Source organism: Kryptolebias marmoratus, linkage group LG20 (assembly GCF_001649575.2).
Source record: "Kryptolebias marmoratus isolate JLee-2015 linkage group LG20, ASM164957v2, whole genome shotgun sequence".
NCBI lineage: Eukaryota > Metazoa > Chordata > Actinopteri > Cyprinodontiformes > Rivulidae > Kryptolebias > Kryptolebias marmoratus.
This window is the reverse complement of record NC_051449.1, coordinates 15,548,217-15,561,748: the sequence shown is the minus strand read 5'-3', so window position 1 is coordinate 15,561,748 and position 13,532 is coordinate 15,548,217. Positions and strand designations below refer to the sequence as shown.

Here is a 13,532-nt window from a genome sequence, read left to right as displayed (position 1 = left end):
CTACATAATATAAGTTATCAATGTTTTGGTTTGTCTTTGCTAATCATAAGTGTCATTTTGGCTGTTTTGGCATCACTTTTTTTTTAAACTTGAAGCACACTCGACATATACGTTATTTAAAACCAAACTGGAAGAATTAAAAGGAACAATGTGCAAGCAGGTTTTATCTCTACAGGCATTTTTAGGTGACATCAATGCACAGTAAAGTAGTTATTTTAAACCTTGCAAACACTTCAAATACAGCTTAAAAGTCAAACATTGCATATGGAAAGCTGCATTCCTTCCTGTGCTGTCCCTTTTTTGCGACAGCGTCACTTTCTCTGTAGCTGTGTTGAGGATAAAGCTTATGTGTTACTTTGGTTCATGTCAAAATGCTCGTTGAAAGGGCAGTGATCACTCGAGCAATCATGACTGACTCGAGCATAATCCCCGCTTATGAACATTATGTGCATTTTAAACAGGAATAAGCCCAACCCTGATGCTGTTTATCTTAATACATAATCAGGGATTAAATGCCAGTTGCTTGCTAACAACCTAACAAAGCAAAAAAATGCAATGTGTGTACAGCGACGCGAGGGCTATTTCTTGCCCTCTGAAGTTATTTTGACATATAGATGTTATTATTACACAGCTCAGCATGTGAGTGCCACCATTTCTGTTTGTCTCCTTCCTGCTGTTGCACGCTACCTGAGCACGTCATTACAGGTCAGGTGCATCTGGCTAAATATAGGGCGGCTGTGCCTTCTTTTCCAGCATCAGCTAAGACTGGAAAGACGTGTATTTCTGATAATTACTTCCAGTTTTTATAGAAGCCAGTTTTATCTCCAATGTGCATGTAGCAGTAGGTGGGCTGTGCAGCTGTGCAGCATGTCTATATGAGCAGTACCGGTTTAAGTAGTGACTGCACATGAAGTTTATCTGTAGTGTACCTTTAAAATAATAGTTCAGATCATTTGAGCCAGGGTTTTGTCAACAAATATTATCTTTATGGTTGTGGATAGCCCTTTGAATGATCTCAGTTTGGAGACATTCAGACTGGAGCTTTTCCAGGGTGTCGTTAGGCGAAATGGGAGGTACACCAAGTCCATCACAGGGCCGACACCGAGTGAAACCATGTTATTACACTCTCCTGAGGCTCATTTAGAAACCCTTACTAACTTGAAACTTGAAGGCCTGCACAGCTGGGTTTCAAACTGGAGTGTAGGCTGTGAGGTGATGAGATGCCAGCGTTTAGTTTTAGTATTTAGATCAAAAGTTTGGATTTAATCAGTGGGAGTGGGGTGTCTTGGAGAAGCCTTAGGTGGCCATAAATCGTAGATTGTTGCAAGTGGCCTTTTTTAGGCAACCTGTAAGTTTTTAGTTGTAACAAAAATCATAGATTATTTGGATAAATACAGATTAGAATTGGACATATTGGAGGAAGATTTCGAAAGTTTGCTTTTGAAACATTTAAGATACTAAACAAGCTTTTAAATTACTGTTATATTCACAATGGAATAAAAGTCCGAATTGCTGACTTTTTATAAAAAAGAGGTCAGCATAAACGCAGTCATTTTTGTCTCCTGTTATTATGAAGCGTCCCTTCCTTTTTATATTTATCTCTAACCGTGTTAACAGGCCATCGAGCGCTGTGTTCTGCTCTTCAGCCTGCAGTCGACAGGAAAGCCGGGGCATTGATTAGACATTGACTCTGACTGTACTCATTCAAATATAGAGCAGCTATTTCGAGCATTTTGTGCGTGCGTATGTATATGTGTGTGTGTGTGTGTGTGTGTAGGTGAAGAACTTCCACTGACGTGAATCGTACAGATTCTAAAGGCAAACACCCACGGAGGCAGTCTCACAGCAGACAGCATGTCTGCATTTTAAGATGTGCAGTCTTCCTGCACCACAAGTGACAACGAAACATTACACACAAGCAGGATAGACACACAAAGAAGTACACAGCTGTAAACAGGATCCTCAGATAGTGATCACATAGAAACATCTGATTACTCAGCTTCCTCTTTGTACCATTATTAGCAATGGGTTTTTTGTGTGTGATCATTACAGTGTGCATCTAATTTTGCGTAAAGGGCAATGTTCTGCCCTAACCTGCCAATAAAACAGGCTGAATTGTCAAACATAACCTATAAACTGATGACAGGGAGTTCAACTTGTGGCTCTGAGGCCGGCCGGCCGGCAGCTTGAGAGCTGTTCGACTGGAGGAGGATGAGCAGCTTCAGGTGTAGCATCGGAGCAAAAAGGAGGTCAACAGGTGTGGGAGGGGCTCACAGTGTTCCAAAGTCAGTTTTATGCAGTCATTTGTTACAAGACGAGGAAGAAGACAAAATGTGCTTTACTTCGTTTGACAGAAGCATAAAGGGAAGATGTTTTCTTGGTTTAATCTCTGCTGAAGACCGTTGGTTTCAGGACAGACTGGAAAATGTTCCGACTCTCTTTTGACCAGAACTAAATCTACAAAATTAGATTGTTTTGTCTGCTTGTTTGGGTCACATTAATACACGTCATAGTACACAAAAACAGAACACGGGTATTTTACAGCGGACTTTATAATAATAATAATGGCATTATTTGAATTCTAGTGGGTTTTGTTGGAACTGATTTTACTGGTCGTAACTGCAAGATGATTTACAACTAAATCAAATTCTATGTTTTGTCACATACGGAGGGGGGAAAAATAACTATAATTGTCTCAGTTTACAGAGCAGCCAAACAGGATTTTGGTTTGGAATAATGTTCATCCCGTGTGCTTACAACTTTGATTGAATTTTATGTTGCACAATACAAGTAGTTTTCTGCGCAACATAATGGCACAATAATGAGAGTTAGCTTGCTAAACACCCTGGAGATGTTGTTTCTCTCTTTCATATTTCAAACTGAGCCGCTGTCAGAAATGCTGCAATTACTTACTTGACTGTATTCGGCGAGCATTCACAAATAGTGGGTTGTTCATGAAAAAGCTCTCCTGTTTTGTTGAATTTTAGCGGAAAAGTAGCCACAACCAAAAAGGCTGTTTTTTCTACATTGAGACTGAGACTGATTGCACAAGTTGCTTATTTATGCATGTACTGTTTAATGTGGATACCGCAGAAATGATGCAGTCTGCCTCCTTATGCCTATCTGTTGCATGTAGAACATCGTGAATGGAAAACTTGAAGCATAATAACCGATAAGAAGACTAATACAGCTCATGTTTCTCGCCAAAGTGGTCGATCTACGTGCCAGTGGCAGACAGAAGGGCTCTCCATGTCTCTGTCTGTTAGCCGTATTCTGAGTTAATTGGAGATGAGCTTGGTTTTTCTCCCTGTCACAAAGACGCAGTCACACGCCGTGTGTTGCCAGCGGTTGTGTGTTGTAGAGGGATTAGGTGGTTCTCAGCCTGCGGTTTCAGGTTGGATGAGTCATTGTGCCGATGTTAACGGGTGCAGCGATCCGGGGCCACAAACAACTTCTTCACGAGCAATAAAATCACCCGTTTCTTAATTGAAGTGTGTAATAATAAAGCCCCGACTGTTCAAGTGTTCCTATTTTTGTTGTGCATACTGCATCTTGAAATTATTCAAACAGCATTTTCTTAAACGATACATACAATTTTTAGCGCAACACGTATGTTTTTTTATGTTTCATGTGGCTATTGTCTCAGTGTATAGAAATATATGAGCTCTCTTTGCTTAATGTGATTGTAGTAAAATAATATGAAGCATGTTAAGAGTGGGAAAACAAATGTGATCTCGTGCTTATAGGTAGGAGAAGCATTTCATGACATGAAATATAAGCAGTTTCACTGCAGGTCAAAAGAAGACGTTTTAAAAGAACACTTAAGCCAACTCTTTATCTTGATTTTAAATTACTTTGAGTAGTCATTAAAGCTGGCACAAACTAAAGTACTTTCTACTCTGTTAAGAACAATAAGGAACAACTGGGTTCAAAGAACTATAATAACCAGAACTATTCAATTTCTGAGAGTCTCTCTCCAAATTAATACAACCTCTTCATATTGTTGAATCAGCTAAAATAGAAGACACACAGACTTGTCCACTTTGAATTAATATATGCATCTAAACCAGAGGTTTAACATTTTATTTCCAAAGGGCCTTTAATTTGAAAGAATTGAAGGGCCACCTGTAACTATCATATATAACGTCTCATCATCTACAAAGATATTTGTTCACAACAAAAGGCTGGCTTTGTTTTGCTTGTGTGGCAACATGTAGCAAACATTTTGCTTCATGCTTTTAGACTGATGTCTTTGTAAAGGTGTTCAATTGGTCTTTTCTTTTCCCGATGGTGAGAAGCTTGTACCGTAGTTAGCACGCATGGTTGAAATCTAATTTGTAAGCTTGTAAGCTTAACACTTAACACTTGAGAGTAGATTTAGTTTTGGTTCATAAAAATGCAACTTTTTCATTTTTGAAACATACAACACAGTAGTTTTGTTTTACTGTCCTGGCAAAGAAAAGTTTAGACCTATTTTAGTCAAAGGTACACACACTCTATGTTATAAAAAGCCAGAATAGAACCAGCCTCAACTTTTCTTAAGATTTTTAAACCAAATCCTGGTTTTCAGTCATTTCTTTCAAGTTGTTTTGTGTTTGTTTGATGACTTGACAGACTGACTCGGTCAAAGGGCCAATCCTGGTCCTTGTGGTCATATTTTACTCTTCAATGGGCTCAACTCTGACTGGTGCTTACAGCAGGTATACTTATAAAAGGTCATGGTAAAAGGTTTTACACTTTTTTCAGTTCTGAGGTTTTACACATCAGTGAGTAATAATGAAAAATAATTAATCAGATCTTAAAGGTTGGTGACTAGAACCCCAGATGGACAAAAACACAAATACAGATGATAAATATCAGTATGTTTGATTCTCTATAAAAGTGGAAGTTTAAAAAATAAAACACCATTAGTGAGCTCAGAAAAGCAACTATTGTCTTCCATAAATCTGGGAAAGATTATCAGGCTATTCCAGTTTGGGATAAAATATTTTAATATGATCATTTATGCTTTTCCTGATAAACCTTTCACCAGTGGAGAGCCTTCCAGACAGTTTCTTGTCTTCCCCAGCAAGTTCACCACCTGCAGTCAGAAAATACTTCAAAAGGTTTGGGGAAAAAACAAAACAAGAGCTCCATTTTAGACACATATTGGAGCTGAGTTAGTACGTTACATATTAATGTTCATTATAGGAGAATAAAACTGACAGCTTCTCAGCAAAAACGTCTCAAATTAACTTTGACATCACGCACGGTGGTGTTGGGTTCGTAATTGGTTTTTCCATCAACTCCTTTGGACACCAAAGTGTTCTGGAGTCAGATGTGAGTCCGTCCGTCCTGCAGCTCAAACTTGGTCCAAGTTGGGTGGAGCAACAGGTGGACGAACCCAAACGCAGCAGGAACTCTACAACAGAACAGCTCACAAAGGAACGACTGCCTGGACCAGGGCGGCACCTTCAAAGTCCAGATCTGAATGAAGTCTGTCAATTTTGTTTATATAACAAGTGTTTGTCAAAGTCCTGTACAAGTAGTTTTGGTTTTACGAATGTAAAACCAAACTTTAATTTTATAAAAAGGTACTAAATGAAAGCACTATTTAAAAAAAAAACATCTAAAACTCAATCTAAATGAAATGTCATGGTGGGATTTTAAGATATCTGTGCAAAAGCAAATGTCCACAAGTTACAATCAAACTGTTCTAAAACAAAGAGTGGGTCAAAATGCTTCTAAAACAAAATAAAGACTGATGATTATTTCAAGCAATTGCTGCTGAATGTGCTTCTACAAGCTTGTAAATAATGGGGGATGGGTATTTTTCCAGGCACTGCTTCCATATTTGGGCATATATATGTGTGTATGCCCAAATATGGAAAATAAAGAACACAAAGGTTGTTATCTGGGATTCACGTCATTTCAATACCTGATAAGCCAAACTTTCAAATATAGGGATGACACAGACTTTTTCACCATGCTAATGTATTCAGGATGACTAATAGAAGTGAAGTGAGAAGGTGAGATGATGGTTGGTTCTGTTCACAGGTACTGCTCTGTGTTAAACAGGTCTCTGTAGAGAGAACTGCAAAAAAACATCTCCTGAACTGGTTGTCACATGAGCCAGTTTGGGGTGAGGCTGAACACTGAAACTGTGAAGGAATAAAAAAAAAAAACAACCTAACAAATATCTGGCAGTTCTAAGTTAAGACGGAGCTGAGGTTACCAGAGATTTGTCGGCTGCTCGTCTTCCTCTCAGGTCTGAGTGTTCTGTCCGTTTTAGCTGCTCGCCGTCTAGTTGCTGATGCAAGATCTGATTAGGAGAAAGATGTTTTGAATGGAAAAAAAGACACTGGTTCTGTTTTTATTCTAATCATTTTTGTCATATTGTTCAATTTAAGTGAACTGCTAAATTAGCTGCGAAGGTCCGGGGGTGGCCGAGCAGTTCCGTCATTAAAGGCATTTATTTTTCTGTTCCGTAAACGAAACAGATAGAAATGGTGCACGTCGTCTCTGTCAGACATCAGTGTTACACCACCCCAACACACTGCAGGGATTCTTAAACATTAAAATTCATGAAAGTTAAAAACTCCACGGAGAGGCTTCGAGAAACAGCTGCAGAAACCGAGGAGGGTTTTTTTAATATTAACGTTAGTTCAACATTGCAGGGCTGGAGCTGACTTCATTACAGCCACAGAGTGGAGTCAGATATGCAGGAGGAGGAGGACAGGAGTCCAGTTGGACGGACTCGAGATGCTGAGCGTAGTGTGCCTTTCCCTGCCACATGTTGTCTTCATTTTTCCTGCTCGGACCTCACGCAGTCGGATTTGTTCTGCCGTCCGATCCAGTTTGGAGGTTTAGGTTAAATAATACAAATTTTAGAAAAGTCCACATTGTGTAATTAAGGCTGTGGCCTCCTGCCTCTCCCCACATCCTCTGTGACATCTGAGGAAAATGTACCGACGGCAAATTGGCATGAATTCCAAGGAGGCAAAGCAGCTCTCGCACAGAGAGAGACGAGGGAGGGCAGCGGCATACCACCGTCCATCCGGTGTCGCCGTTATGTAAGACATGTCTTAGTGGCAACAAAGAGCCCCTGTCTCTTTCTGCCCCCACCTTTTAATCCCTCAACCCCACCGCCCGTCTGTCCTTTGCCATCAGCTTCAGAAACCCCGTGACCGACCCTGTCTCCCCATATTTCTCCGTTTCCTCTTCCCCTTTACTCACTCCTTTGTGTTTGTGCTCATCTCATTAGTCAGTTATCAGCAGCGCCGGTGCGGCCACACAGCACGGAGGAAGTCACTTGAAGGTGTTTTCCATTGTCCCCGCTCACACTGAGGAGCACAAAAGTTCAAGCGCACATTTTATTTTCCCACAGGCGATCGTGTGTGATGGTCTGATTGTCCGTCTGTTAGGCAAAACTCCCCAAATCAGCTGCCAGGATTCGTACTAAAAAACAAATACTGCGAACAAACTGAGCTCCCAACCACGGCTCTGCATTTGATGAAAGCCTGTTGGCCATAACTTGCCGTAGATTAGCGCCGTCCTACATTTCTCCTTGTTTGCTCAGATCGCAGTGCTGAGCCTCATCCTGAGTATTTGTAGGTTCTCCACTGGTGCATAGTCCTCCGATCGCTCGCTCCACAATTATGGAATAATTCTTGACGCTTCAGAAGCCAAACACTCTTCAGTTATGGCAGCTTTTGGATGCAATTAATTTGGGGTAACCGTAAAATGTGTTCTTGTCAGTTTGCGGATGCTTCTAAGTTTGAGAACAAAAGATAAATTTACATATAACTCAAATTCCTAATTTAAGAAGAGTTTAAAAGGGAACTGGCAAATGAAGGCGTTTTAAAGTTCACATAAACGATGAAGTTGTGTGCTTCTGAAACAGTCGTGCTCACCTCGTCTGTCCGGGCTGGAAGTGACCCCACTGGCTCGGGTTGGAAAGAGACAGCGTGTTACCGCTGCGAGCCCTTACATAATGCAACGCATTAGACTAAATGGGTTGTCCTGTTTACCAAGCAAACCCAGAATCATCTGCTGCCACGACCTACATAGAATCTTCCACTTGGATGTTCAAATCTATAAATAACAGAAGTGTAGATGCAGCTGGCAGCGGATGTGATACATTTTTGTCGGTGAGAACTTGTTAGAACTGCGAGCACCGTGCCTCTTTAGTTGGGTTCTGGACTTTAATCGAGTTTCTCCTTAAGCGTTTGCTGGTCAAGTGCTCCAAAGTTTTGTAAAATAACTTGTATAGTGAAACGGGAGCTGAAGCATAAACAATACAGAGCATATCGTATAATCATGTGACTAAAGCATCTGGTGTGTGCTTGGCTTGTTAGCTAAAAGTAGGACAGCTTTTCATCACCTGCCTCTGAAAGTTGAAGGGGCGATAATGTTTTTGCCCACGTTTGCGCGTTTATTTGTCTGACGTGTTAGCAAAAACCACTGGATGAATTTTAATCCAACTCTCCAAGTAATCAGTGGATGTACATCTATAGGAGGTTAACCTCTGGAGTCAGTCTGTTTCAAGATGGCCACCACAGGAAACTGACCTTAGCAAACATAAAACCGGCTCTGCCTCTGTCAGTTTTACAGATACTGAGTTAAGCTTTGGTGTGGTCGTAGCTGAGAGTCATTCTCAACACATACCCTGAGTGGTAACACATAATGTCCCGTACAAGGTTGACAGAAACAAATAGAACTCTCGCCATTATAAGATGAGCTTAGCTTAAATTTTTGGCTGGGCATTTAGTTTTATGTTTTATTACAAAATCTTGACGCAGAACTTTGTCTGACAGGATGAAACCAGAATGAGTTTTACACCAGCTTAAATGGAACCATATTACCACCAAACTTGAAGTTGTTTCTGTCAAATCGACAAGCAATAATGGCAAAACTTACAAAAGTCCCAACTTTTATGACTATATGTATTTTTTTTTATAATACTGGGGAAATGTGCGCAGTGAGAAAGTTGCCAAAACAAACATCGGTCATGCTCGTTTCCAGCTCTGCCTTGCATTTACAAGACGTATCAGGGGACAAACGGTGTGTTTACAGACAAAATTATTACTTGCTCCTTTCTCAGGCACAGTCCTACAAGAAGATAATGAGCACAGCATGCAAACTCAGGTTTTGAGCCCTACTGGTTATATTCTCTTAATATGCACAGCTTAAATGCACCTTAAGTTGATTTATTTTTGCACTCAACAACTTTCACTTAACAAGCCGTTTGTCTCTTACCTGTCAGCATTATAAAATACAATTTTTTTAAATATTATTTATCTTTAACCAAACCAGACAGGAATAGGAGAATGGAGCAGACTATTTAGGTCACCTGATGTAAATATGTGTCGACTCTGTTGTTGTGTTTGTGGCTCATTTATGGCTCATGTGATAATTACAGGTTCATTAGTCGCACTTTGACAGTATCCACGTTATTTAACATCTGTCGGCGGCATTTGTGGCGATGCAAGGCCCGGTCCAAACTCTGGGCGTGACACAGTTTGCAGTCGTCGAGGTTTTATTCTGTGGCTCTCCTGAAAAGGAGCTGTTTGGTCGGCTATTTTTGGTGCGTTTTAAAATGTCAAACTCATTTGTGTGCTTTCAGACCCCAAAATGAGGCGACAGCGATAAATTAGCGAGCTGATTCAGTCAGGACTCGCCCTCCGCTGCCCACCTGCTTGTAGCTCGTAATCAGCGTGGATTTGTTCAAATCAGGGCCACGGGGTTTCTAAACTGGAGACATTTCTTTGCCTCATAATAAACCTTGAACATTTTTTTTTTTTTTTGCAAATTAGAAAGTAACCATATTGTGCACAAAATGCGAGCAGCTTAAATATTTTCACGTTTGAATTGGCCATTTTAGGTAAAAATCTGGATTATCTTTAAAAAAAACATTTGCTTTGAATCAAAATACAACTTCTTTCAAATTTATTCAATTTATTCTGCTTTACTCATAATTATTTATTTCCTTTTCTACTATGAAACATGAAACTCTACTTTCAACTTTTTCTCCTCTTAACATACACACATATATTTCTCTATATATTCTTATATATTTAATAAATGTTGCTCTGTTCAAAAAAAAAAAAAAAAAACACTTTTTTCTCTCTGGCAGTGAAATCTGACAACAAGGACAAGCAGGAGAAGACAGACGTCGTCTCCGGCAAGACGGACAAGATCGACTCCTCAGACAAGAAAGAAGAGCAGCAGAAGAAGGAAAACAACCAGAAGCCCGAGAAAATCCTCAAAAATGAGGAAAAGGCGGAGATGATAAGCGCGGAGAAGAACGACAAGGCCAACGAGAAGCCGGAGAAGGTGGACAAGCCGGAGAAGACGAACAAAGACGAGAAGAAGGAGGAGGAGGAGAAGAAGAAGGGGGCCGAGAAGAAGGAGGAGAAGGGAGGAAAAGGGACGGCCAAGTCTCCCACAGGCAACGGCAGCAAGGCTGTGGCAAGCCCTGATAGCAAGAGCAAGGTGAGCGTGTGTCAGAAACACACACACACACACATCCTGCACACAGATTCACTCAGACTGTGGCAGAAGATCCAGGGGTTCCACATATGCTGGTATGGCTCCGTGGCTGCTACATCCCACACAGAAAAACTTCATGAACAAACTGCTTCCTGGTATGTACTGTTTGTTTGCTGTGCCTTTTGTTGCCTGCACGAACGGGAACTGATTCCCAGATCTCTGAGCTGCTTCGCACTTCGTTTTGTTTCGCACTTTTATAATGTTCTTCTCATGAGCTATCCAAGGTGCATATAAAGTGCTAATTAAGTTTGAACGTTTATGACCTATTTTATGATTGCCATATGGTTGCTGGCTGTGCTGCCATATCACGCTGCCATTACTCTGATTTTCTCGCTGCTGCTTCTCTCTTTGTCCTCTTTTTTTGTACCCTTCGATGAGTTTTTTTTTTCCCCTGATTATTGCAATTATGGCTTCTTTTATTTTCATTTATCACCAGCCTGATGCGGGTTCAACCAAATCAAACTCGGCCAAATCGCGCCCATCCACCCTCTCCACCAATAATGAGGCCAACTCGGCCAAACGTCCCTCCCCCACTACAGCTAATAAAAAAAGCCCCGCGCCCAAGGCGACCACGCCCACCGCTGCCAAGCGGCCGCCAGCAGCAGCTGCCCCCAACAAGGCTGCCAAGGTGAGTTCAGACCCCACATGGGTCCCCTCTGTGCAAACGAGATGATTGGACAGGTTGAACTGAGGAGCAGTCGGGTGGATGTTCTTGTGAGGACTTGTGTTTGTGTAGACTTGTGGAATATTGAAAGTCAGACCCACGTCCAGATAGCGCATTCCTTTAGTGTATGAATCAGCTGGCAGGAAGCGTTCATGCCTCACTTGTTTTAAAGATCCTTTGGGAGATGAGCAGAAAATCCCATCATGCATTTCTGGTTTCAGATCCTCTAGTATAGAAGCTGAGAGCAGACGTGCCTGCTGTTATCAAGTTTGATGTGATTTTCTTGAAATCACGAGTTGACCACTTGGCCGTTTTGAGATTAAAGCAAGTTTTATCTAAAGAAAGCGTTATCTAATAAAAACGAGCTGTTTTTTTTCTTTTAGGGGTGAATAATAAAATGGTTAGGCTGGAAAAATGAGTCAGTGATTCTTGTGTTAAGCCCTCTTTCATCGTTTAATGCTGCCTCCGTGACAAAATGATCCGTAACGGTGACGCATTGACCCCCGATGGATGCTCTCTAGTTTTGTCATATTTAAAGTAAACAGACAGAAGCAGTTTAGAAGGCAATAAAAATATGACCAACATCTAATGAGGCTCTGCAAAAACAGACTGTAATTCAGTTTAGCAGATGGCCACATTTAGCTCATATTTGTAGAATCCAGTAATTGTGATTGAGGATATAGACCATAATCTGCGTAGGATTTAGCAGAATATTGTTGTCATGTTGATAAGGAGAAAGACAGAGTAAATATTCCACATAAAGCAAGGTGAGGTTTGCCTTTTAGTTTGAGAACCAGCATGAATCTCTGCAGTATTTGACTCGTAGGTGACAGAGGTCTGATCTCAGGAGCCTCTAGGTAGATCACTTACAGCATGTATGTGTCAGTAGGAGTTAATGTTGAGTCTTTAGGGGTGTTACAGCATACCTAAATCACAGCTTCAGTTTTAGGGTCACCGTTCAGTTTGGGTTTGGTACAATAAGAAAAAGAAACAAATGTCATTTTCCCCCCACTTTAAAGTAGACAACCCTCCCAGAAGCAGAGACAGAAAGAAAAAAACACCCTTGCCCTAAGATGAACAGGAAAGTAGGATGTGTTAACAATAAGATAAAACAGAAAAATCACATTGCACTATGTTACCCGTCCAGTTTGAACTTTAAACAGAGTCCAAGTTTCCACCAAAAGGTTTGTGTTTGTTTAAAACTGACATAAACTTGATGCAAAACAAAAAGAATACGTTTGGCGTGAATACATGACGTGTAGTCACAGCTTTAAACTGAGGACTGAGTGTCTTGTCGAACTTTTTTGGAGCTTAATTTTCTAAAGATATTTTCCAAGAAAAAAACAAAACAAATGGAATGTGACTTTCAGCCACTGCTTCCTGAAACCCATAGAAGGTGTTTATTTTCCCTCCTAAATCTCTTGACTAATAGAGCTTTAAATCCCCCTTCTGGTCCTGAATGACATCACTGACCATCCCTCCATCCCAAATCAAATTTTAAATCTCACTATATTAAAAACCTCAGCACACCTTCATTCCCTCGTGATTTACAAGAATTTGTCGGCGCTTTCATTCATTTATTCAGTTTCATTCTCAAATTTTTGTCACGGTTGCATAATTAGCCTTTTTTTTTTTTCTTTACACACACAGCAGTGCCAAGTACACACATAATACACACACCTAAAAGCAGGAGTACACACATTAATGCTCACATTATCACAGCTGCTTATCTCTTTTATTTGTTTGAGTTTCAGACTCCAGAAAACGGTACAACTGAGAAACGCCCACCTGTGCCAAAGACCACCACCCGCTCAGCAGCCAGTAAGAATGGCTCCTCTGCAGCAGCTGCAAATAAAGCTGCAGGTACGTGCGCACACAGCAGCAGCACCACCTCCGGTGCACCGGCGCCGTCTGAAAGCATGGCGCTTGTCTCAGGAAGTGGCTTCATTCATCCCAGCGCCATTGCAGCTACTTAAACACCGTACAACAGCGGAACAATGAGTCACACCAGCACCACTTCAGGCTAAAAGCTCGCTGAACCGCGATCATACGCGGCTCTTTATCAGAATCAAGAGGAAGCATTAGAGGACATCACACCAGTATTTTTATCTGCACTTCACAAAACAGTGTCTCACCTCTCAATGAAATGCAGCTATGAGTCAACCTGTTTCAGTCAAAGAGCCTTTTGTGTTTTTAGCGCTCACAGGGAATATGATTCATTCACCAAGTTTGCAGTAATATATATATTTTGGGGCTGCGGTGGCTCGGTGGTCAGTGCCGCGGTCTTGTAATCCTGCGGCTGCAGGTTTGAGCCCAGGTTGCGGCAGGAAGGGCATCC

At 41.1% G+C, this 13,532-nt stretch overlaps 1 protein-coding gene across 6 annotated transcripts in view; it reads left to right on the top strand.

The window, feature by feature from the left end:
• Positions 1-13,532, top strand: part of map4l (microtubule associated protein 4 like) — an 87,904-nt gene that overhangs the window by 54,185 nt on the left and 20,187 nt on the right. For 5 of the 6 annotated variants that reach the window (XM_017420832.3, XM_017420830.3, XM_017420828.3 and 2 more), the window contains 3 exons: positions 10,115-10,473; positions 10,967-11,158; positions 12,949-13,057. In XM_017420832.3, coding sequence (XP_017276321.1) covers positions 10,115-10,473; positions 10,967-11,158; positions 12,949-13,057 — 660 coding nt within the window. The remainder of the gene's footprint in view (positions 1-10,114; positions 10,474-10,966; positions 11,159-12,948; positions 13,058-13,532) is intronic. The other variant, XM_017420831.3, reaches the window with a different exon arrangement.